The sequence below is a fragment of the Anopheles stephensi genome, chromosome 2 (genome assembly GCF_013141755.1).
Source record: "Anopheles stephensi strain Indian chromosome 2, UCI_ANSTEP_V1.0, whole genome shotgun sequence".
Taxonomy (NCBI): Eukaryota; Metazoa; Arthropoda; class Insecta; order Diptera; family Culicidae; genus Anopheles; species Anopheles stephensi.
In genome coordinates, this window is record NC_050202.1 from 59411502 (window position 1) to 59438050 (window position 26549).

The 26549-nt window shown below is 45.6% G+C and overlaps 2 protein-coding genes across 20 annotated transcripts in view; one reads left to right on the plus strand and one right to left on the minus strand.

Moving 5' to 3' along the window:
• LOC118506428 (glutamate-gated chloride channel) overlaps positions 1-4615 on the plus strand; it is a 91196-nt gene extending 86581 nt beyond the window's left edge. For 6 of the 19 annotated variants that reach the window (XM_036043530.1, XM_036043533.1, XM_036043544.1 and 3 more), the window contains one exon: positions 2627-4495. In XM_036043530.1, the coding sequence (XP_035899423.1) occupies positions 2627-2747 (121 nt within the window). In that variant the 3' untranslated portion in view covers positions 2748-4495. Of the gene's footprint in view, positions 1-816; positions 850-2626 lie in introns of all 19 variants that reach the window. The other 13 variants (XM_036043540.1, XM_036043537.1, XM_036043538.1 and 10 more) reach the window with 7 other exon arrangements.
• A 2595-nt stretch (positions 4616-7210) lies between these two features.
• On the minus strand, positions 7211-26454 carry LOC118506427. The gene is made up of 5 exons (XM_036043527.1): positions 24275-26454; positions 10155-10268; positions 9214-10068; positions 8312-9151; positions 7211-8224 (listed from the first exon to the last, which is right to left on the minus strand). Exons 1-5 carry the CDS (start codon positions 24309-24311, stop codon positions 7884-7886), a joined length of 2187 nt encoding a protein of 728 aa, XP_035899420.1. The 5' UTR covers positions 24312-26454; the 3' UTR covers positions 7211-7883.
• Positions 26455-26549: the final 95 nt, after the last annotated feature.

Consider the following 26549-nt stretch of genomic DNA (forward strand, 5'->3'; position numbering starts at 1 on the left):
GCTCTCTCTCTCTCTATCTCTCTATCTATCTCTCAACCTGTCCGTCTGTCTGTATGTCGCTCGCCAAAGCTTCCCTGGGAAGTGCTTTCCCAGAAAATGGCGTACACACGTCACTGACATCATCCAGATAGCGCAAAAATGAAGCGAAAAAAGGGACCCTGGCAGGACCACCCCCTCGCTCACAGCGAAAGCAAAGTTTTTAACGTATTTTTCCGTTCCGTTCTTCCATCGTTCCGTTCCGTTACAACGTTTTTACACAGTGTGTGGGTGTGTGGTTGCGTTCTGTTCTGTTGTCTACGTTCTTCTTCTGTCCGTTGTTTTAGTCGATTGGTTTTGTGCAACATTTCGTTTCGTTTTCCACAAAAAAACACACACACACACGCACACATAGACACCCACAGAGAAAAAAAACTGCTAACTTACTTCACCCAAAAAAAATCCACAACAACACCTGACACAAGCACTTGTGACACTAAAGCGTCTCTCTATCTTCTTTCTGTCACACTCGGTGTGGCTTCACTGTCCCTCGGGTCACGACCACACACGATCGTATTCACGAGCTCTTCCGTAACGATCGAGATCGAGGAATAAAACCTTTCTTATCTCCATAAGTCCCGATCCCGTGGCGATACGGCTAGGTCCGCATTTGCAAAACCGAAACACTGTGCGAACAATCTGTGTGTAATCGTCATCTGTTTTTTGTTATTCCATGTAACGGAAATCACGGCTATCAATGAAAACAAACAAAACCAATCTTCATACTCAAACCTATCCGAATCGAACACTTCTTCATCCCGAACACCCGACTACCTAAAGCCCCTTCAAAAAGGTGCCGTGTCTGGGACGAGGGTAACTACTTTTACTACTACCACTAATTAATTAATTTTCGCAATCCTCCCCCCCCCCTTTTTTCTAATATCGCCTTACTAACTATTGCCATCATCGCTCGTACTCGCTGTACTGCTCTGTTATTTATTCCTATTAATTTTCCGTTTTTGTTTCGCCATGCGTGCCACTCACTTTTCTCTATCGACTGCTATTGTTGTGTTGCGTTTATGACCCTTTTCTATCATTCTTTTACAATAATAAAAAAAAACTAGTGTCATTTGCGTCATTTGTCATCGTTGCATTCTGCTTGTCGAGTAGATGCGCTGAAAACCATCCAAGGTCCTTTGCTGACAGTTTTCTTGCAAGAAACAGCTTTTATGTGTTAAATTCTTTTAAAACATATTTTTGTTATTAAAACATCTGATTGCTTTTAATTCGTGATACAGGTTCATAACATTTCGTTCAACAACTGGAAGATACCTATTGCATACCTTTAGAACCAAGATCGAAGCAAGCGATGTGCAGTTCACTCGGAATTGCATAACTTTAGGCGTTTGCAGTTCAAAATCTACAGCGCACCAAATACCGAATCAAATTTAAATTAATTTGCATGACAAAATGGGTTTCAGGTTGCCTTTGTTAGTTCGTTTTTTTCTCTGGTCAACCCGACTGTCAGTGAGGGACGATCATTTTGCTCAAGTAAAATGTCAATAGAAAATAGTAAACATCATCATCAGTCAGTCTCCTCAGTCCTGCAGTCGAATCTTCATCTCGAATCTGTTACCAGTTCCTTACACCCGATTCCTAGCACTACAAATAAAACCCCCCGGGGCTCACCCGGGGTTTTGAGTTGGCAGCTTGGTTTTTGGTTTAGTTTCGATACCCGAGTAGAATACATTATAGCTTTGGTTTCATCATGCTAGACCGCTTTCGGATGCGATATGCCTACGCCCCTTGCTCTCATACCGTGTACATTATCATGCGACCGATTTATGCTGCGTGCTAGCCGGCAAATAATAATACATTTCGCCCCAAAACTCGGATCCAGTAACCGACTCCTAGCAGCAGCAGCAGCAGCATGTTCTGTAAATATTCATCCCATTTCATGTCGTCCATAACGGTTCGTCCTTGGCGGTAACAATGCAAAAACTCCGAGCCGGAGCCTTTCGACAGCCTAACCGAATGTGAGGCGACCGGTGGAGGCTCCTCTCATTCATACACGTACACGCCGTACACTTACACCAACACCAACAGCCAGATATAGCACCAACAACAACACAGTCTCGTTCATTTCTTAATACGCTCCTCAGTTTAGTCTTCTATTTCGTTAGTTGCCCGAATGAAAAAAAAAACTAAGCCCTTCAGTCATCCAACCGCTAGCCGATCCTGTTCCGGTACATCTTGCATTAAACATCTAACCAAACGGATGGATCGGTAGAAGCTCATTAACATCACCCGTTAACTTTAAGACTACTCTACTCTTTCCCGCTCTGTTTCCATGCCTTTCTCTTAACTCGCAGTTTTTGGAATGCCTCGAATGCAACATCATCAAACTCATCCAACTAGCTCAGAACCATCCATTCCATACTACTCTAGATACTTACTTACCTCTTGTCTTGTCTTGCATACGTTTTGTTACTTACTTTCGTTTGTGACGATGTGATGATCGATCTAGTCCACACTCTTAGTTGATCGTGATCATGTAGCTCGCGAAAGCGCGTCGTGCGCCCCGGCATGCGTCAAACGCTCCACTAATCGTACCTTTCGTTTCTCTTCGCCGTGACTTCCTCCCGCCCAGACAATGCTCGCGCTCGAAGCGCATCGACGTTATCTCCCGGATAACGTTCCCGCTGGTGTTTGCCCTGTTCAACCTGGTCTACTGGAGCACCTATCTGTTCCGGGAGGAGGAGGAAGACTAAGCGAATCACTAAACCGCCAGCCATCGGTGTTAGTAATAGAGGAACCCACGTAGCCACTGTAACCAAACCCCACGCCCCTTCACTCCACCTTCAAGTGTCCGGTTCCAGCTGGTTTCGGCAGTCACTCGAATGTGAAGCGCAGATGCGCAGATGGCTCACACCTGAGCCAAACACGCCTACTGAATGGACTAATGGGGGAAGGAAACGGTTCTCAACACGCAAAATGTCAATCGCTCAACAATAGTTAAACGCACCTAGTCAACAACACAGTGTGGCTGGGCAGGAAAACGAGGCCGTTACCCTAGAGCCGGCTCAACACATCAACACATGCCTGTTAATATGTGTAGCACGCACTAGTTCAGTTAAATAGCAAAACCGGAGAGAAAGAAAAATAGGTCCGAGTATCACAACACAGTTCTGCAACACCTGCACTACCGTGTAAGTTCAATGGTTCACCAAATTTAAGTACACACCGGGACACACAGGACACAAAACAGAGTCATATCTCGACAGGAAACCGCATTTCGAAGTAGCAAACGCTGGCCTACCGCAAACGAGTGTATCTGTTATGCGAATTGCATACCTTTAGGCGGAAGTATTTAATTTTGCTTCTAAAGAAAGGGCAACTCGTAGAACGAAAAAACAAACACCGTTAGCAGATTACGTTTTCTTCACACTTTAAATTTAGCACACACACACACACGCGCAGACGTGTACACCTATCAAACCCCATGCTGCCATATGCTCGGTTTCTTCGGTAGTTTCGGACAGAATAGTGCCTTTAGCTTGCATTAGTTTACCTCGCTTTCCCATTTTTCCATTCTTCTGCTGCCGGAACAGAATTGTGGGACAGAATAATGCTCAACCCTCCCCCCACTTTGTGTGCGTCCCGTTCTCATTAAGCTAGTGCCATAGTTGTTACAAAAAAACATTTGCGGTTGTGAATGCGGAACCGGGACAAACACCTTCTATACAGAAAGGCACACGCGAATCCAATTTCTTCCTTTCGTGCGTAAAAAAAGCTGTCCTATCAAACTGTTCGAAAATAGGCATCCACCATTAACGTTCGCCCTTTTTGTTCTCTGTTTTGTTATCCTGTTTGCTCCTGCCAGTTAGCACACAACACACCCGAAAAGAAATAGCTATCAAAACAAAACATCAGAATCTACCCGTAGAGCGTATGGGACGCAGTCCAGCACTGGCAGAGACAATGTGCTAGTGTGTGTGTGTGTGCATGTATCTGTACCAGTGTTTGCAAAACTCTGGTTTGGTATTTTTGTACAAAAAAAACGCATCGAAAAAAACCAACAAAAAAAAAGGTAACAAACTCTATGTGCAACAGAAGAAAAAGAAACGATGTTCTTTATCCAAACTACAGAGAGAAAAACAGAAAAGAAAGGAGGATAAAAAAACACACAAAATTTAAATATCCAGATACCAGTGCAGAAATAATCAGTAGGGAAGCAGCAGGTCACACAAGATAACAACACAACAAGCAAACAATCGTATTGAAAACAACAGCAACAAATATTCTCGTGCAGGAACAAACTAAATAGTTCACCAGTTTTCTTAACGTATAAAGGCACTAGGCACTTATAAAACAAAACCAGAACAAAAAAACCCACACACACTCAGAAATATAGGAAAAAAGGAGAGGAGAACAAAAAGCAAAAGCGAACAACAACAAAAAAGGCTAGAAAAGAAGTGAACTTTAAATGTAGTGGATTGTTAAGATGGAAAACAAAAAACAAAAAACAACAAAGGGGAAAACTCTTTAAAAAATTACAGGGTCATAGCTATTGTTGGCACGAATGCACAACATTAAGGTAAAAAGTAAAAAAAAAAAAAACGAGATTCTATCAAACACATGCTACAAAATAACACACACAGATTATAACGCGAGAGAGATAGAGCGAGAGCAAGCCGTATGTGTGTAAAGTGTAAGAGGAAGAAAACAAAAAGAATTACAAATTCGTATTGTATAAGAACACTGTGAAAAGTTCGGCAAAGAAAAAGGGAAAAAATCACTACTCCAACATAGCGCATAAAATCTTATATAGTACGGTAAGCGAAAGACATGTCATGGCAAACCAAAACCGCGAACGAAGATTATTTTAGATGTTATAAATGGTTAGTAGATACACCACTTTACTACAGTGCTATGTGGCGAACGTGTGTGTGTGTATATCTGTTAGGGAGGGGTGAAAAAGGCGGGTGGATCGAAAAGGATAAAGAAAAGGAAGAGTGCAAGACGATGGAAAAATCTGTCGAGCGCATCGCAACAATGCATCAACGCGAGACGAATCTCTGTTGCCCTGACAACTGTTCTCTGTAGTGTTTTTTCTAAGTAAGTACATAACAACAAAAAAGCAGCAGTAAAGAGGGTCGCTAGTGAGAGAGAGAGAGAGAGAGAGAGAGAGAGAGAAGGAAAATGAAAGGGAAAGGGATAGATTACCAAACTAGAAGACACCCCCCTCCCGAAAAAAAAAAATCGTTCGATGAGCTGCGTTAATGTGGTTGCACGTGTTTTTATATGAAATTTTAAACGTATTTTCTAGATCCTGAAAGCTCTAGAACCGAATTCCGTAGCTGCTGGGTGGGCTTGGAAAATTAAAAAAAAAACGGGGAGAAAAAAAAACACAAAATCCAACCTAAAACTAAGTAAACGCGTGTGAAGTAAACCTTCTTCACTGGGCGCACGCCCGTGTGTGTGTGTGAGTTAGTTTTTTTGCTCCAAGGATTCTCGTTCTCCTTTTTTTATGTAACGATTCTAAACCAAAACCGAACATAAACAAAACAAAAAAATCCACCTTTTTGGGTTCAGAAGCAGCAATTAACACGCGGTTACGGAAGCTGCTTGCCGCCGAACTGAATAATGCAGTATAGTTTAAACCATTTCACACACACACACACCAAAATAAAAATAAAAGATGCGCATTTGCGATACGTTGAAGGCGCTCCTGCAAAAGTTGCACCAACAACACCAACATAGAGTTCGAATCGGGTTTTACTGGGGTGGAATATATTTTCCGGGCACCGTTGCCGTGGCAACCGTCGTAGGGTTTCACCCCTAGGCGCGCGGCCGCTCGCTCGCTGAAATATTTCCATTTCAAATGGTGAAAGATTTCATGCAAAAACGGCCCGTTGGCCGTTGCGCTGATTTATTGTGGCCTTTCCCGTTTCTTGTGGCCCCCGACATTTTTACTCCGTACGGAAACCTTGCGCCGCTCGTCCGATAAAGCCGATACCGATGGGGTTTTCGATGTATATGCGATGTGTACATGTGCGCGTGTGTTGGCTGTTAGTTGTGAGCAAAGAAAAAAACCTTGTTAACCCTTGTACTACACGCTGTTCGCAGGTGAGAGCAGCATCGAGCGGCATCAAGCATTCAAAACATCCATACTGATCGTATCGCTAATCGTGTGTAATAAACAATCAAAGACAAAACTCTCTCTCTTATCTACGTAAATATGGGCAAACAAAAGGTGTCAAATGCAAACAATCTGTCTATAAAATTGAAACATAAATCTGTAGATTTTCCTACGTGACGTTGGTGTTAAGTGGGGCGGTTAAGGTTAGGGAAGATACATTACATGAAAAAAAACAAAACCCTGTTGTAACTGTGGTGCTGTGCATTAAGAAAACAACACAAGATTTTAAAAACAAACCCGAACCCGATGTTATTCGACACACCGACAAATCGACGACCTAGCTAGGCCTAGCCGAGCCGAGGGTGGTTTGGTCGGGAGGCCGATAAGGCGGCTAAGATGATATTAGAAGCGTGGAAGCGCGTGTACCCACATTTGGCATGCTTCTGCACCGTTGTTCTGCCACTTTACACAAGAAGAACAAAAGATGCCGAAAAACAAAACCTTTAAATGGCACCGCTCGAAACAGAGCCACTGAAATACCATCAAGCAAAGATGTTGTCCATTAAAAACAAACGCCTAGAAATGCGAACTAATGATATACATTATAGATACATATACTCCAAAACTCACCACACACACACACACACTCACACACCTTTCTCGCTGCAAACAACACACAAACAAAAAACAAACCCAACCGTATGTGTATGGGTAAGTGAGAAGATATCAGCAAAAGGGAAGGAAGAAGAAACTCGTGTGTAGTAGCTACCGTAATCGTACTGTGTAAAATACTAGTGTCGAAATCTTTGAACGTTTCATGTTACAAAAACCAAAAACAAACTCCCGTGCACCGTGGAAGTTGTGCATGGCAGCCGCCAAAAAAACACACACACGGATAAAAATTTAAAACTTAAATCTAAACAGGAAAAGCATACCGTGCCGTGGAATGCGTTGGCAAGGATGACCGTCTATCGATAAGTAGTAGTTACTGAAATGCACAAACACTGTGACTGCAGCCGAGATGGGACTAGCATCTTTTCTTCCCCGATTGTTTTCTTCCGGTACGAAATGAAAAAGAGGCGAACACAGAAGTTTGAATTTCACCGTTGAAATATTTCATTATTTCGCTCCACAGCAACCCGGAGTTTGCACGTGGGCTGCTACGATGCTTGGTTGCTCACTTTTATACACATCTGTTGTTCTCTCTTGTTAGTTCCTGCCTGTTCGCTTATCGACTTCAGGTTTCTGCTATTCTGCTGCTATCTCTCTGGGTTTTCCCTGTTACTGCAGCTACAGAATTTTATAGTTTGTTATCAATTACACTATCGATCGCTAACGATTATTTACTCGCGCTGCCTGGGTCTCTGCCATCAGCGGGAAGTTCCATCAATTAGACACGCATGCAGCAAAAAACAAACACGGCGCTCTCTCGCTAGCGGATGCATAGTCTCGATATAAGTTAGTTTATAAATTAGGATAAACAAAAACAAAACGAAAAAAAGGGGGTCTAACACTAATTGATTACCGATTAGGGTGGATGTGTCGGGTGGATAGCGAAAACAAAAATCAAGACGTGGAAAGAGAGAAAGAGAGAGAAAAAAATGCGCGGAGTGGATTAAAAAAACAGAAATAAATTATATACAAAAAACCGAAAACACCCTTCGGGAGCTCTTTAAATAACGCGACTAAGCTGTCAGAATCCGAACTCCGACCTTACTTTCTATCACACTAACTGCCCGTACTGGGGCGAATCGTTATGGCGCGTCTACTTCTTCGTGTTTTCCCTGATCCAGTCCATGTACTCGCTGATGCGCGTGTACACCCCGGGATAGCCCGGTTCTCCACACTTGTTGCCGAACGACACCACACCGACCTGGGTCCAGCGGGCCTCGACCAACATCATCAGCGGTCCACCCGAATCACCCTGGCACGCATCGACACCACCCTCCGAGAAACCGGCACAGACGAAGTTGTCCGTGATGGGCTGGAAGTACGCACGATTGCAGTCTTCGTTCCGCCAGACGGGCAGAGTCGCTTGCTGCTGCTTCGTCGATTCCTTGCCACCGTAGTACGTCGTACCCCAGCCAACGACCGTCGCTCGCCGGCCTAAAACATCCACAAGGAGAGATATTGGTTAGAATCGAAGGACTTCGATCGATGACACGGAGGATGCGGTCGCAAACGCGTACGTACCTGCCAGCCGCTCCTTGGACGGTAGATTTGCCCCCGGTAGACACACCGGTATGACGTACTTCGACTTACGAACCGGTTTGTCCAGCACGAGCAGCGCAATGTCGTTGTAGAAGCCGACGCGCGAAAACCGTGGATGAGCACGTACCTCCGTCACCTTGTACGTCACCGGTGCCGAAGGTTCCCCATCCGTGGACAGATCGATATCGCCCAGCCGAACGGTGAACTGGCGCGCTGCGAACGGCCTCTGACGAGAATCGCGCGTACAATGGGCCGCCGTCAAGATGTACTTCGTACCGATCAGTGATCCACCGCACCAGAACTCGGTACGCTTGGTACCGTGCAGGAAGATGGCTGCCATCCAGGGCCACTGCCCGGTTGGTGCCTCAATACCACCCACGATCCTACCGGACGAGTACTCCTGCTGTCCACAGTCTTCCGGATCGACGATGTTGTCGATCGGCTTCAGGGTGGCCGATAGTAACGCTCCACTATCATCCGGAGATACGGTGTACACCGGGACAAGGGGCCGTTTAGTGGTCGTTGTTGTGGTGCTCGTCGTTGTGGATGGTTTGACAACTGGACTAAGCACTAAGCTGGATGAACCTCCCGATCCCGATTGCTGAGGTCGGGGTGGTCTCGGTGTTGTGAGCACCGTGCTGGTAGTACTGATCGGACAACAGACTCCCGGCACGAAAAGACTCTTGAAGCAGAGCGATTCCCGCAGATGACTCAAATCCAACAGCAACCCTGGACACGTACTCAGATCCTCACATCTTCCCGGGCGTCCATCAGGCGTGCGGCACCGATTCTCGATATCCTTCGTTGACTCGATGATTTTATCTACAACAATAAGAACCCATTAAGAATTGAGAAATTGAAAACACGAGGACTTGTCTACTTACTGCTTGGCGCTGGTTCTGGTCGGCGCGTCGTCGTGCTTGTCGTCGTCGTCGTCAGTCGCTGCTCCTGGTGTGCCGGGTCCTTGCGCTTCACCTTGTTCTTCTTCTTCTTTTTCTTCTTCTTCTTTTGCTCGGTCGCAGCACCGCTGGCCGGTGCGATCTTGTTGTCCACCGCCGTCGCCCCGGCGAGTGTTAGCTCGTTGTCTTCCTTCCGCTGGGCTGCCACTGCGACTACGGTAGTGGATGTGACTGGCGGTTCCAAGGTGCTGCTAGATGGCACGACCACCAACGGACCGGACGTGACCGAGCTGACGGTTTCCGAGTCTCCCGCACCACCACCTGCACCATTACCCACACGCTTGATCAGCGGTTCGAACGATTTGGTAATATTTTGTCCAAGCATCGTTTTCGTGAGGGTTAGTAGCGCTTCCGGGACGGTTTCCTTCGTGCCAGGGTCAACCTGCGTGATGGCACTCGCTTCCTGGCCCTTCGTAATGTTGACGATGTACCGTCCCACCGTGTTCAAGGCACCGAGCGTCTCGGACAGCTTGTTGAAGGCTGCATCGGACAGCAATCTCGCTCGTGTTGTGCTCGTTTCTACTACTGCGGGTGCCGGAGCCACTGGTTTGACGGGCTCCTCCTCCTCCTCATCGTCGTCCTCCTCCTCGTCTTCCTCCTCCTCATCATCATCATCATCGTCGTCATCGTCTCCCAGTCCAAAGTCAAAGTAATCGTCATCATCATCATCGTCGTCGTCGTCATCGTCCTCCTCCTCCTCGACGGGTGGCTGTTTGCCAACCGGCCGCAGTTTGGTAACCTTCGTGCCACCTAAAGGAACTACCGGCATTCGTGACCCAGCTGCCAAGTACAAAGTAAACCAATGCGAACCATCCACAATATTACTCATAGTCGCTCGTTCCCCCTGCTAACTCTATGTAACTTACCTCGTATGCCGGAATCGATCAGTGCCGGTGATCGTCTGCTTCCTCCGGTCGAAGAATCGCCCCTCACCAGGGTATGGGACAGGAGCAATGCTGTCACCAGCAACACTGTTGTAACTGCAAAAAAAAAGATGAAAGAAGCAACAAAGAAGGAACGGTTATGAACTCGTGTGAAAAAAGGTATACACACAACATATAAACAGCATTAAGTAATCGGCCCAGCCCGGAAACCGGTTTTGTGCAAATTTAGGCCACTTTCTTCTTTGACTTTACCACACAACACCACATAGGAAAAACGGGCCAATCCATCTTCCGACGCCACGCCGTTGTGGACAAGATGGTTGTGTATTTATTTTTTCGTGTTTGTAGGTCCCTCTCTCTCTCTCTCTCTCTCTCTCTCTCTCTCTATCTCGGTTTTTAAATACCAGCCGAAGGGTATCCGGAACTACAGGGAATATGGTAGTCAATAACTGGTCTGTAGCACGTTCGTTTCGGGGGTTGGTTGATTTCCTCACACACACGCACGCATACATGTGACAATTGTGGAGTTATGCAATGGGATCCGTTTTGGGACTTCCCTTGTGTCATGTTGGGTCACGTAAGAAGCGCAAAGGTGTCAGTCAAGGCAAATCCGCACACCAATTACTATAGCAACCCCCTCGTGTCCGTGCAATTGATATTCATAGCATCGGTGAAGGTTTTTGCCATCAAATCTAGTAGCCGATTACATTAGTAACCGATTGACAGATAATACGTGACATTGGGGTTGTATTGGTGAACCAAGGATTTCCTGCAGTCTTTTGTTTTTGTTTCGGGAAGACCTTATTGATTACCTGATTTTTATATTAAATTATAAAAAAAATCAATCCAGCTTCTTGGGATATCCTCTATTTCTATCGATACCTCTAGTTAACTCAAGGTACCTGAAACGTCCCTTTAGATTAAACCAATCAGCAACTGCATGGCACGTTTCCCATAAGGTAAGCTCAAACTTTTTAAGCTATATTATCTTTTTATAAGTCTGTTTAAAATAGCTCCTTTCAAGTCCCCTAACCGTAAAGGCCCCAATCATGAAAGTACAATACAGTACGGTAGAGTATATGACACAGTGGCAGATTTTGCACCTTGGAGGTCCTAAGCAGCATGGACGTTGGGGGTTATGAATTTCATTTCATGAAAAATACTGACCAAGATTCATTGTCAGATCGGGATCAGTTTTCTTTCGAGCCCGGGGAAGTCCCCTTGGCCGCTCATTCCGAGGAACTTAACTCCCTCCAGTGATGCGACAAACTTAAGCAAGAGTCACTACTATAAATTTCCATTTATTAAAGCATGACTTCATACATAGAAAATATTTAAATTTTCAGTTTTTCATCACAACCACTACAATCACACCCTCCCAAACAGACCGGCAGCAGTAGCAGCAGTCAAATAAATTCGCGAAAGTAATCAAACCCAACCACTTAAACTTTCATTTCCAACCCTGACAGTGTGTGTCAACATATGTTTACTGGACAACTGCAATGCTAGTGGTGCATTGTGTGCAGTCTTGGAAACTTCTTGTTTGTCTCGCCTCCCTTCCGCACTCTAGTTGCACATCCAGACAGCCAACAGTGAAGGTAACAGATAAAATGTTGAATTATTATTATACACCCCCTTCCACTTCCTCACCAGTCCCTCTACACTGCACCATAGTCTTGTTCTGTTGGCCGGTAAAAGAGTGCACAAAATAAGACACAATAAATGGTGCACCTTCGGTACGACCCGGCGGAGAAAGCAGGAAACCCGACCCCGCATGAACTGGGTGGAATGCCACCAACCAACCAACGTGTGTGCGCGGACGTGCTTTAAATTGTTAGCCAAGGGTGTAAAGATGGAATTTGTTTAACAAAGCTCCAACATCCGAATTGGGAAAAGGCGAGCATTACTACAATGCCCTTGCCCCAACGTGAAGGGATCCCGCAAAAGGGGCCAGCAAAACAGGGAAAAACGGAAAAGAAATACTACTTCCCCACCTTAACCACGTGCAATACCGGTACGCAAGGTAGGTTATGTGTGTTTTACTTCCACAAAACCACATAGCGTCTCAATGTGCCAGAGAAAACTGAACGCTTCAATTCAACGGCAACCGGTCAGAGCCGACCGAGCAAAGCTTGAATCATAGCGATTACGCATACACCGCGCGAAACAACGCTCCACAAACGTCAGATGACGCGTCGCTCGTCTGCGCGGGCCCAGGGTTTTGCGCGATCTAGTAGTAGTTGCCAGTGAAAGTGAATTATGAATCATGAATGGTGCGGTGCTTGGCGGCGGCGGTGGTTCCGTGGTTTCGTTTCGGTTGCAGTGTCGGATTTCCTACACGGGGCGGTTCTTTCGCTTTCCGAAACCGATTATCTCGCAATCTCGGTTTCTTTGTTTCGACGCTTCGCGCATTGTTTGTACGTTAATATGTCTCATTTCTATTCCGTAATTTATAATTACACGTGTTACGTGTCGAGGGAGCTTCGTTGCTATGGCGACTAGATAGGCGAAGTTGAAGATGGTGATCGCGGTGTGCAGGCCGAAGGCGTCCATTTGTAATCTTTAAGACGGTGAGCGGATAGTCTTGAACTAACGTCATTCTCTCCACGTGTTACGGTAACGGTAATTCAAAATCGATTATTATTAAGGCTGGAAAATTGGTGAAATCATACTTAGAATTTAAGGTTAAAGATGATACACCCCATAACTCAAAGTCCCCCTGAACTTAGACGAGCATTATTCATCCGATGAAACGAATGCAACCACATTCTTCACGCCGCTCAAAAAAAAAACCTATTCCCCAAACGAAGTGGAAAGTAAAATCGTTCTCCTTCTTCGTGTCTTCTTTCCGAATGGTCTAGCCATCTGCTGCGGCATCCCTCCGGTTAATCTTCCGTTAGGTCATCCGCAGCACGAAACCGGTTCTGCGGGAATATGCGGGTGAACGTTCAACGATCCAAATGACACCACGTCACGAGAGCATTAGATTTTCTTCAGCTCGCCAGAACGTGCAGAACGGAGCGTCTTTGTGGCGTGACGCACGACAACGCTAGGAGTGAAAGTAACGGCATCTTAATGAGGAATCTAGCATTCACACGGAGCAGGTGATAAAATGCCACCAGTGGTCTAGCAGAGATGTTTAAGGGCAATCGAGAAAATCGAGAGTGCTCGGTTGGAAGAATCTTTCCGAACTATTTCAACGATTTGGTGACAGGTGAGCTGATTAGCTTTTTTTAAGCTGTCATGTTTAAAAATTTCAAAAAGAATGACGTTTGTGCTTTATTTACTTACACTACTGACAGCAACTGTCAGTTTGAATTTACTTCTGATAAGAAACGAGTTTCTTAGAAATTTGAATTAAAATCACAAGGAGCTTTTACGTTTCAACGATAATTCTTTGACAGGCTCAGGCTAGATTTACATAAGGCTGGAGTCTGCTCAGTCGTAAAAATTTTGAAAACGATTTGACGGATGAGGTCCAGCAATCACGCTGTTATTCGACCTACTAGTCCTCGAACTACTACTACTACTACAAGACTCGATGACATCAAGCAATGACACCAGCCTTAGTAGTAGTATACGACTGAACAGTGACTCCAGCCTTACGTCAAATTTTCGTCACTACGACTGGACTATTGCCGGCAACTGTCAATTTGAATTTAGGCATTATAAGAAACGAATTTCCTATTAGTTTGAAATGTTTACGATCATTTCTTATCACGACGGCATTATTTTAAAGGTAAAGTTAATGATCATGTGATCGTAGGTAGGCATTCATTGTGTCCGGAGAATATACTGCAATGGCAAAATGCAATTTCAATCCTCTCTTTCAATTCCAAAGTCCTACTCAATGGGTCAACAAGGGATGACGTATATTCACGTCCAATATGGCGATGACTTGCGTCTTCTGTATTAAGGTTAAGTTCTGCCAATAAAACAAATTGATTGTAAAACGAGTATCGCAAGTAGGTTAAGATGAGTCTGCACAGATCTTCTTACCCCATCCGTAAACTCTGGGAACTCCCCAAACGGAATCATCGATCTTGTGCAGCAAGTATCGCTCACTGCAGATTTGAGATGAAACGGAATTGTTCGTTGCGAAAGATGAACCGTGAAAGCGCACATCCACCCACCACCCACCCACATAAAAGCCCCAAACGGACTTACGAAATCGGCAGCTCGAGACAACGTTTTTCTGCTCCATAACCGCAATGAACGTGACACGCGCGACAAAGACCGTTTTGTGTGTTGGCTTTGGGGCCAAAACCCGGTACAGCGTGCACGACGACGAAAAATCGAACAGCAAACAGCAAAAATGACCAATTTCCCAACCCCGATCCCAGTTTCGCTTTCAGTTTCGTTTGTGTAACATTTGCAGCGGGATCATCCATCGGTCGCTTTTCACTCGAAGCTTTTGCTTCGTCCGTTCGCCACCTTTCTTGACTGTGTTTTGTGGATCAATTTTGCAATTGTTATTGTTTCCCGCCCATTCTTTCTGCCACCGTTTCCTACCTCCGTTTTGACCTTCTCATTTTGCATATTTGCGCTGCTTTTAAGGCGCACGCTTTTTCCGTCTTGCACGCGTACACCCGGCTTGGGAGACCGAAAAAAGGAAAACAAACAAACAAATAAACATCAGCAGCACCGTGTTTCTCCGTTTATCATTTCTTCATTACAATGAGTGAACAGCAAACAGGCGGACGGAAACCCCCACCGAACGGTACGGAACGGATGGAGTGTGTGTGTGTCTGTTTCTGTTGCTGGTCTTTGTATCGTCTTGAAGCCTTTCAGCCTTCGCTTTCGTACATTACAATTCGCCAAATGCTTATACAGAGGTTGAGCTTATTGTTGTTGAGCCTTTGTTGGTGGTGTTTCTATCTCTCCGCTTTTTTTTCGGGTGAGCCATTAGAGCCACGGCGACCATAATCAGTAATGCGGCGGCATAACCCCCCCCCCCGTGCTATCTGCCAGGTATCTTTCTCCCGGTCCAAAACACTTTCAGCAACTTCAACAAACAAGAAACCACACACAGCATTTCTCATTTCCCTTTTTCAATTCGGCAGGACGGCGACTCCCGGCTAATGATGATGCCTCCGCGAACAATAACCGAAAGATTGCACAACCGGCCGAGTTGAGCGGGATCCGACAGGCAACGCTGATAATGATACGGTGCGGAATTATGTAGCATGACGCGCCCGCGATTGCACCGGATGGAAATGGAAATGTAGATACAGCAACAGCAACCACAAACGCAACGCTCTACCGGTGCATCGTGCCGGAACAGCGCCCATTCGTAATCGGGCAGGGGCGCGCAAACCGAACATCGTGCAGGTTGATCGTACGCCAGGTTTTGGACACTGGCACGGGCGTACTATGCAACGTACCAGGTTCGGGGTTTTTGTGTACGGTTCGGTTGCCATCAATTATGTTATTATAGTGTAATTTTGCTGTAAGTAGCTGAACGGTGACATTTCGATTGTGCGTTATCAACACGCTTTGTATGCTCATCATTCAATTAGCTTGCGGTACAGTTTAATGGCAGCTTATTAGGATCGTTACAATTGGGCAACGTAACGAGATCGAGGGAAAGTGGCAAAAAAAAAAACAAACAAAACTAGCAACGAACTTAAACAAAACTGTGGACGTGTACTTGTTGCATCGCACGCCATCTTGCGGTAATGATTTGTACTAATTGTGTACTCTGTCAGAGATTGCTTAGTCATAACTAGTCACTTTTAAGATAGTGTCAAAAAGATACCAGCAATGGATCGCTTTCGGGACTTGATCATGCCATCTCAACTGGTGCAAGGGTATGATTCTCGTAAGGGAATACGCACTAAGGATTCTACCACTTCTATGCACTTACCGGCTCATGATTTTCATAGTTATCTTCAAATCTTAGTGACACACAGCCTCATTTTAATCACGATTATCATAGTACAGGACTCGGTTCTATTAAGCACGATCGGTCTTTTCAGTATCCTGTACATGTTTCCCCTTCTAAATCCTGGAGAAGATGGTGGAGCTGCAGCTGCTTCATTCTAACTGCCAGAATAGCCTGGATGAACATATACGATGCAATGAGCTCTTTTGGAATTCCGGCCATGCGCACCAGCTTTGTAGGAATGACACTGACCAACAGCACATGACAGACGACGGTGGATGGAATATTCTTAGAATCCTTTGCTACCAAGGAATTTATTCTGGCACTAGAGAGGGCTATTTGCGACACGGAGACGGAAACTGTGGGTTCCATTTTCTATCAATCGTTCTAGATCGAGTATTAAGGATCAAGCAAGCGGCGTAGGAGATCAATGGTCTCACTACCAGTCCTGATTGAAATCGTCCAAAACTTGACCCCTCTGCGGTCGAAAGTCAGCCTCAGCTAGAACATGGATATTGAGCTTCGTGCCATGGTGCTGCCTGCCAATTTATTGATAATTCATAGTCTACACATACGCCCAGTACTACACATACGCCTTGTTTCTACTCTTAGCAAAGACTGAGGGCTCTCGTAGACAGAGTTGTCCCGTAGAAAAGCTCCGGATGGGAGCTTATCTGAGCAGTAATATATGAAAAGCCGATACCTAAAGTTCTACATTGAACTGGGACTGAGTGTCGCGATTCTATTTAGTGTTTAAATTTTATTTTAGACATTTGAAACCCAAACATTTCCGTCCAGCATTCACCCGGATTCGCTGTCGCAAACTAATCCTCAAGATCACGCTCGTGTCTCGTTATCATTGATTCGCCCTTTTTAATTCCATCACCTGCAATTTTCTCTTGATCTCTGGCGGCTAATGGTGGGTAAAACCCTCGTTTCACACACACACACACGTTATCCATCACGTGCCAAGTACGCTTCCGCAATACTTCCGCCATTTTCAATCAACCAACCATCCACCATCATCATCGATCAAGGAAACCTATCATAAAACAGTCACCGATCGTGCCAAACCTTGCCTCACGAAGATGTAACACCCGACCCGTGTGTGTGTTTGTGTGCGTCCTTTCGGTGTAAAACACACACCCTTTTGCCGATGTATTTTTAATCGACCCATCAATAAAGTTGCTCACACACACACACGATCGTAAACATTGAAAACGTCGCTTGCAGCAGATTGCAGCGATGAAGGTGTCAAGATGAAAGGTAAAGAAAGGAACGAGGAAGCAAAAAAAAGGTCCCTCACACACACACACACACTGGCGCCAGGCTCAAAGCCCAACCGCGATTAGATGGCGCCAATTCCGTTTCCGGGCCCCGGTCTTCCCCAACGCACCAGCCCGCCCCCCCTCTCCCGCTCGATCGTCAATTACTGTCACTTTTAGCCGGCTGTCAATTTTTATTACACCATTTCGCCTGCAATTATGCACCTGTACGGTCGGTGGAAGGAAGGGGAGGATGTGCAGCACAAAACCCCCCCGTGAAAATGGCCATGAAAGCGCACCATACCCCACTGTTTAATGGTTTGAGCCCGCTAATGTTCCTCCAACGCCGGCGTTATGATAGGCGAACGAAAGTGAAATGGCCGGCCGCCGTGATCGGACGGCCGGGCGCGTTTCGATCTGATCGGTTTGGATGGCGTCTAGCGCGGTCTGTTTTCTACCCTCCGCTTTTATTTCCCATTCCGTCTCGGTATCGTTATTCAACCTCTCGCACCAGTACGGAAGGTATGAAAACGGCCAGCCTCCCTGTTCGAGCTTCTTAATCGATCGATCAACTTCGGACGGGTTTTTTTTTTGCTAGGAGCGGGCGCGTGCCCCCTATTTGGAAGTGGTTAGGAAAAAAGGAGAAAAACACACACACGCACACAAAGAAAGTAATTATATAGAAAAAAACACACACACAGGCACTCTTTGGGGGGGGGGGCTTTGGCCCGCCCGAGCACTCCTGCTGGTAGGTCCATCTCGAAATGGTTCGTTGAATGAGTGGACGTCTGCAGCAACAACAGCTACTACAACAAAAAACCACAAACAGACGCCCATTTTGCCACCGGTCATGCCATACCGGACCCCCCAGACATTTATCTAATCGATTAATCAGCGCGAAATCTTCCTTCACCTTTGCGTGTGGGGCCATATTTTTGTTTGCTATCTTTCTCCGCCGGCTCCAACCGGGAAAACAAGTTTTCAACAGCTGCCGGAAACGGAGCGCCAGCTAAGGAGGGCTAGCGCAAACTGGAACCGGACGCGCTAGGTACCGGATATGGGGATAGCGTTGTTGTTTTTTTTTTTTCACCAACAAGGGTTCTTCACCATCCCGCCGACACCGGAGTCATTTTCGAAACCGAAAGCCCGAATAAGCTAACGAAGCTGATGCGTCTGGATGGTGTTCGGGTCCGGGGCAGATATTGGTTTAATAATTAAATGGAACGGACCGAAAACCTAAAGCTCCGGAGTGTTTCTCATTAGCTGATAGGTTTTTCGGTATTTTCCCCTTTTGTGCTCTGGCTACCTGATGATTATGGTGGTGGGAAGCGAAACAGAAGCTGATTTGCATTTAAAAAAAGACCATAATATGATAAAGTGGATACGATTGCAGTATTGTTTGAGATATTGTATTGAGTTCGTAGCGCTTCAGCGCCTGAAAGTATGCAAAGGGTTTTTTTAACAGACTCATGTCTGGTTTTAATGAAAATTCATTGGAAGTTCCATGTGTCCTCACGACCCAAGTGTCCACTCTACTGTTCGTCGTCCTATGTGCCATCGCCTTTATGAAGAGAGAAAATATTGCATCGTTTTCAATTGATTTCTAGCTACTTTGGACAAAACGTCAGTGGATTTAATGAGGCATTTCCTTACGATCGATTAAAAGCTCTTGAAGCAATGCAGTATATTTACACTTCTTGTGTAAGAGCAGAAAAATCTAACGTTGCACTGATTCCAGCCAGCCAAAGGAGTTGTTTTTTGTCTGGTAGCCACTTTACACTGTAACACTTGACCAGCTTTTGAATATCTTTTTGAAGGTGAGCGAGAGATCGAAGAGAATCCCAAAATGGCCTTATCAGTATCAGGGATCAATATATTTTTATTTATATAAGAAAGACTTTTTAACTATAATTATGTGGCCAAAACTAGTAGGAACTGATCGTAAAGACTCAGAAATAACTTCCAAAAAAGCAACATTCATTCCTACGACCGCCAACGCTACGGTTCCAGTTTTTATTGATATAGAGCCAATCGGGATTCAAAGAACCTTCTCAGAAAATTATCCGAGCACTGCTATCGATATTGTACACGACCTCCTAGCGTACGTACAATACCAACGGCTACTATGACAACATCATCTGAGGACATTTCAATTAAAGGTATTTGATTCCCCTTGCCATCTGAAGTCGTTTTCATATCAACTTGCTTTGTTTGCCATTCCGTCCAAGAAGCCTGCCATAAAAATGGATACTATTGCCTTATCAACTGAAAAACCCTGTATTATGAGTAAAAATTTAAGGAATTAGAAAGAGACTGCTTGATTTTTCCTCCTTTTCAAATAAAACTCAAAAAAGCATTTAACGAATCATCTTCAAAACAAAAAAAAAATCCTAAGCAGCTCCTGGCAAAGCAATGGATAAGCTAGGTACGCTCTACACAAACAAAGGATAAATTGAACACATTCAGAAACCGATTCCTTCCCGCCCTTTGACGAGTCGTTGTTCGTAAGCATTAAACCGTCGCCACCACTAAAACACCCCGTTTCCAGGAAAAAAGAAAACATCTGTTCACAGCTAATGATGCTACATTAGCACGTACAACCGTGACATCGGCCTGCCTTTAGGTATGCCGCGCAAAACCGATTCACACGTGGTTACCTCGTGTTTGGGTAAGTGTTTCCCGGTCCGGCTGATCTGGCAACGCGTTCGCGGACCAGCATCTCCCGGATCGGGAAGCATTCTTCCCTAAGTGGACAGCGGGGAAACGTACGGGACGTCCGGCATTGTCCGGCAGCCGGTTATGCGATCGGAGAAGAATGGGGTCAACCGTGACGAACGTGAGGGACCGAGCGGCAATGATGGAATGAATCCACCGAGTGGCAATAATAAAAAGCAATATACACACACACACACACACACACACTCAGTACAGTTGATACGTCTTCCTCCCTCGGAACGCTATCGAACTGAGCCAGGTCTCATCGGGGCACTTCAACCTGTTGGCAAAGGTGATGAATATTTCATGAGCGCTAATCCGCCAGGCGAGCCCGTACCGATGCTCTCGGCGGTGGCGAACTTGTCCCACAGGCCGGTCCGCCGGTTGTTCGCTTTCTTCGCGAGCCTTTCGGCGCGGGCTTTCATTTTCCGGCGGCGGTTAAAGTTTATCGCTTTATTAAGCGACGGTTAACGGTTGGTGATTGACCGTGATAGATCACGGATCGGCGACGGTGGCCGGCGGTTTTACAAAGCGATTCCGCCCCGGGATGACCGGGCCGGGATAAAGGGATAATTGAAAGATTTTGATTCAATGCAAACAAACCGACACATCATCGAGCATTTAACATTTCACGGTGACTTATAGCAGTATCAACGACCACTTAGCCGAGTGACAGCTGTCAAACTGTTACCGTTAGCGACGCGGACCGCCGATCGAAAGCAAACATTTGGGCGTACGAGCATGTCGTCGACGGCGTTGATTATTTAACTGCTTTCGCACCATAATTTACAACCCTTTTGGTCGTGAGTTTATTTTCCTGGCCAGAACTGATTTACAGCCGCAGCCGGTGCGGTGGTTTGGCCCAGTTTGTACAGATTTATAGCTAGCGTTTGCAAAATTTACAAACAAACCCAGCCTCGGATCGGTATCACTAATCAGGTTAACAACAGCTTCTCACGCTCAGTATGTTTGGGAATTGTTTCTTTTTTCATAAATTGTGTCCCCCTTTTTTTGGGAAGTGGGGGGGGGGGGGAATTTTTCATTTATTACTCCACCGAGATACACCGCGTTGGTATGGAAAACATACTTGTCTGACGGAGCCGGATTAAGCTGTCAGTCAGCTGTGGTGGTTGGCACCGATCTGGAAAACGATATGGCCGTGTTGTGGTGACCTGGATGCAGCCACAGGACTGGCAATTGGCCAGTAAAGTAATAGGAACTCGCAACCGTAAAGGTTGCACAGCGATGTCACCTTATTATTCTCAAAACTCGAGAGCCGTAAGACAAATTGAGCTCCATCCGTAATGGCACTTTATCCCATTTAATATCTTTAACAGCTCTCGTACCTTTCTTTCCAGCTCTCCCACTTAAACCCTGCCGGACAGCCCTCAGCCAGACGAATTAATCATTCTTTATGTCCTCTGCGAAACCGTGATTTCAAAACTCAACTTTCGCATGTCCTACAGGAAAATTGGCTCAAGTCTCGGGCGTCCTAATGATAATGAGCAGCCATCGTTCGGTAGTATATGTTTGTAACGACTTCCGACGTTCGGTAGTCGGCTAAATTATCATTTCTTAATCAGAAACGAAAGCTCCTGAATATTCAACTTAAATACCTTGAAGCAACATTTCGAACCGATTGCCAATGACCGCCGGACTTCACTTTAAAAAGGATGTAGTGTTGTAGATTTCCGAAGCAATAAACCGAAGAATGTGCTCCACGTCTTCTGCAACCACATACGACAACTCATCGGCCATCAGGGGCTCATGATGCAATCGGCGTACTTTTGTGGCCCTCGAAACCCGCGGGAGAAAAGCAGAAAACCCGGACACGCGAACATCAGGGAAAGCCCTGAAGGTGAACGAGACGATCGGCTGCAACGATGGTTGCAATCGTCGCCCGGTCTGGAGGCCACCGCGTATTTGATGTGACCCACTTCCACCGTACGGCAGGCAGAGGCAGTGTGAGATGATTTCGACAGAAAGAAAAGAGGGAACGCCGTCCAACGCGTCGTTGCGTCGTACCGGCGTTACGCAACTGTGCCAACTGCAGTAACAGCAGAGAAGAAGAGGCCAGCACACACATGCCACCCGGTAATCCGTAGCTAATCAAACATGCAACACATCGCCGAACCGGATGAGTCACCGCTGCTCCTTCGCGGTGGACATTACGCGCACCGGATCGGAACACAATCGAAAGGCTGTTATTACACGACTCACAGCACAGGCGACGGTCGTCGTTCGTTTGTCGCGTGATTAATGGGACGCGTCCTCACCTTTCCTTGCGGTGATGTGTGACATAAAGCTGGGGTTAACATTTTACAACCAGGCGAGAAAGTGTGACCAGCCTAAAACAACGAACAATCGCTACCGGTTGACTGTATACTAAAAGGTCGCAGGTGTGATTTTATTTCGTTCCATAGGGTAATTAAAACCTGTGGCGAAATGTAACGCTTTATGCACTACATCATTTTACGCCAACACTTTCTGCAGCAGTACATGACTGTACTAAATGCTACAATAGCAAAAAACATGACTCATAAAGATCGCGATATACCAACGAAATGTCGTTACGACACCGTTACGGAACGTTATGCTTTAAGAACACTCCCCTAAAAGTATGCAACCATTTCCAAAGCCAGACCAACGAATGTCAAAAGCGTTCCTTGCTAAGTGAATATTTACATATTGCATCCTTCCAGACGTCGTAGAACCTAGCGCATGACCCAGTAAAGCACAGTTTGTTTAAAGTTCTTACTTGTTAAAAATTGCCACAGATCAAATAAACATGTGGGATTTTCTTATGCTCTGTTCCATACTCCATAAGCCTCAGCTCATTTAAATTTAATTGTTGTAGCCACTCAACTACATCCCCCAGACACGAGCAAACATTTAGACTGTGATCAAGCCTTAGCAAAACCTCTGCTGCTCTGTACAGAGTTTAAAACGTTGCACTCAATTCAAATTAGCGCACCACCACACGTTACACTCCCGGATATCCCGAAAGCTTTTCCGTGACGCCGACGCACTAGCGATCCAAGATCCGGCCACGGCTATAAAATCTCGCGACTTTGCAATGCCCGGTACACGATTGCGTGCGCAACGCTTGCACCACCGCAGACGAGATTTGATACCCAGGAAAGGAAGGAAGTGTAGTGTAGGCCGGAAGTGAGACCTTTCCAAGACGAGATGAAGAGTAAAAGTGGCTCATCGTTTGGCGTCTTTTTGACAAGGGAATGCATTTTTCCCTGGCCCTGTAGTGCTGGTTAGGGATGGAGTGGGGTGAACACTCACATTCACCTTTTTTCCACCCGTACGGGCGGGTGAGATGTTCGGTGCAATTGTGCATTGTTTCTGCTGCACACGAAATGCTGCACAGATGAATGGCCAACAGCGGGGAAGGGTAGCTCCAACACGTGAATGCTTTTGGAAAGTGTGGTCGGATTTTTTTTATGAGATCCGCTAATCGTTAGCAATCGAAATCAGCAGAATCGCACTTGATGTGAGCGATTAATTCATCTGTGAAGGGTTTGCAGATCATATTTTAATGGAAATTGGAGATAAAGTTAATTCATTTCTCTTTAATTTCAAATTGTGCGCTTTGTTTCCTTTAAGCACAAATTTTTGAAAGAAAACCCTTAAGTTTATTTAAAACGTTTAAAAAAATCTTAAAGTATGCGTTACAATCGTAGTGAGCGTTGCGTTACTATGCGTTACGAAGGCAAATGTCAATTGCGAACCAAGGAGGCTGCTGGGAGCGTTTACAGCCAATCATTCGCTTCTTCACTGGATTTAATCCGCATGAACTTATCATAAAATATCGCAAAAAAGTCTTGCAAGCTCGCATTATTTAAATACAAAGGCCGATAAATTTGGCTTCAATAAAGATAAATTGAAATTCTCTCGCACACATACTGTCTCTCGTCTCTCACACATTAGTTTCTTTGGTGATTTTTAAAATATGACCCCATAAAACTACCGTTGCTTTCATTCGTTTAATTCACTTATTATTACCCTTAATGGATGGTCCCGGTATATAAGCGGCTCAAATGGAGGGCACATTTTTCGCAGATAACTATATTCATACCATTGACCCGTTGGCTACCTCTCTCTCTATCTCTCTTTGTCTCGCCCGGTTCAGAACAAGACTGGGGAGGTGATTTTGTCCCGACCCGAAAAATAAACACCCCAAATGCTGCAAACCAGACCTTTCCCACGCGCTGCTTAACTGCACTTACCCACGAGTGGCGCATTGATCCGAACGGTTGATCCCATGTTGATGATGGCCGGTCCGCAACGCCAGGAGCCTGTGTGACTGAATGCGGATGTGGACGTTTGTGGCGGTACCTCGATGGACCTTTATGTATATATATTCCTTTGTATATTCTTTTACGTTTTTTTACTCTTCTCCACTCCGTACCAATCTCCCTGTTTTGACTCACTGAAGGCGCATGCCGGAAATGTGCACAGTGCCCAACAAAACCGCAAGTACCCACACAGCCAGACGCGGATGTGCGTGGCAGATTTTTGTTTCCTTTTGCTACTTAACGAACCGTTGGCCAAACTGTGGGGCCCGGCACTCTTACGTAAGGCCGTGCTCGGTGGTTACTTCTGCTTGGCCACGCCATACACGCACATGGCGACACTGACGCGGACCGTTTTACTTCACTTTACGCAATTGAAAATTTATTACACAGCGTGGACGGCCGGACGAAACTCGAGACAGAAAAGCACAGATAAACACAACAAAAAAAAAAAACAAACTTTATGTATATATGCAACGATTACCGGATGCACTCGCGAAAAAAAGGACCGTGCGCAAGATGGCGGTGACGACGGTTGCTTTATTACGTGGGCCCCTCTGTCGAGCCTTATTACTTCCTAACTAGCGTCGTTGTTTTTCTTTATTTTCCGTTGCGTTGTACATTTGGCAAACAATGCCTACAACACACCGAATAATCTCTTCCCCGGGACGGTGTAGAAATGTAGCACCACAAACAAATTAAATATATCCATATGTACACTTCCGGTTTCGGATCCGGTCCGGGAAGGAGCTGTGGGAACGGTGGAACAGGTAGGATGACTTTCGTTTTCACCGATCCAACGGTGCGATCTCTTGCACAGCTCACCACAAACACACACGCACACACACCACGGGAGTTGCAGTGCAAAAGTTGGCCCCGGTACGATGGGCCCCGGATACTTCTGGCTGCAGCACTCTGGGATCACTGCTCAATCAAACATCGATTCTAGCGCTCGATTTCGACACTTGTCTGTTTGGCTCCATTCGGTTTGGCACGTTGTGCTGGCTGGCTCGAAATAAAACTCACTTTCAGCAACAACAGCAACAAAAAAACTAATCCACCAACAGCACGCCGATCGATGATCAACACACTGATGACGATCAGCAGCGACGATCAACACACTTCGAACACAACACGTACATGGGCGCGCGCGCGCTCGTTCAAAAGACGTCCGGTGCGCGTCACGTTTCGATCGGGTTTGTGGTGGCACACGCGACCAGCGTACGGACTGGCATCTGGCATGAGCGATCGCGCGCTCTGCGCCTGCGACTTTTCTCCACCATTTCTTTTCGCGGCCGGTTTTTTCTTTTTGTTTTTTTTTTTTTCGGGAGACGCACCATGGAGAGGGAAAGCACCTCGCGCGGTGCCACGGGGTTCGTCGCTTTCGATTGCACGCAGATCCCACCTACGATAGTGGGAACCGTTGTGCCTTACCAGCCGTCGTGAAGGTCGCAAGTTCGAATCGCGATACGCGTACGCGAGAGAGCGAATTGGGGATCGATAGAATGAGAGAGAAAGAGAGAGGGAGAGAGAAAGGTGAGAGCAGTAAAATTTATTCACTCTCATAAATTAGTGAAACACAAACATGATGTGTTGGGACACTGTTGACCCTTTGTGCGTCCCAAATTAGTCAGTGATCCTGAAGTTTTGCAAACACTCCTATCAATTCTCACCGTCACAAAGAGGGTTTATGCTGAAATTGGATCGTTTTGAATAATATTATTTAAATCTGCCATTAAATTTACTTTATTTCGTATTAACTATTTTACATCGATAAACCTAAAAACTGTGTGCTCATTTCTGTACTGCTTCTTGTATCGTGTTCTGCGTATTGCATACATTTGGGAGACTATTTCAGCATGGCGACAGCTAGGTGGCGCTTAATTTCAACAAGATTTCACGTGTAGATGGCGCTATCATCGTACATTTCCGTTTGATCCTGATTGGAATATGAATAGAACTGTGAATGAATATTCCATTCTATAATTGTTCATAAAATAAATTATGTATAATTTTGAGAAATAATACTTTCTTTAAATTATAATAAAAGGTTTCAATGGAAAGGTCTCACAACTATCAGAAAGGATAAAAGAAGGTTTAAACTGTACAAGGCGCCGCCACAGCTAATGCTGCTTCTCTGCCTAATTTTAAGTATTCTTTCTACAGGGCGAATAAGAAAAAGGAATACCATTTCGAATATGTTACACTA

Excerpts from the sequence above, each read along its gene's own strand:
- LOC118506427 (XM_036043527.1), bottom strand. The coding sequence starts at position 24,311 with ATGGGATCAACCGTTCGGATCAATGCGCCACTCGTGG. Across the intron at positions 10,069-10,154 it reads GATCGATTCCGGCATACGAG|CTGGGTCACGAATGCCGGTA; the intron begins GTAAGTTACATA and ends TGTACTTGGCAG. Across the intron at positions 8,225-8,311 it reads GTCCAAGGAGCGGCTGGCAG|GCCGGCGAGCGACGGTCGTT; the intron begins GTACGTACGCGT and ends TGGATGTTTTAG.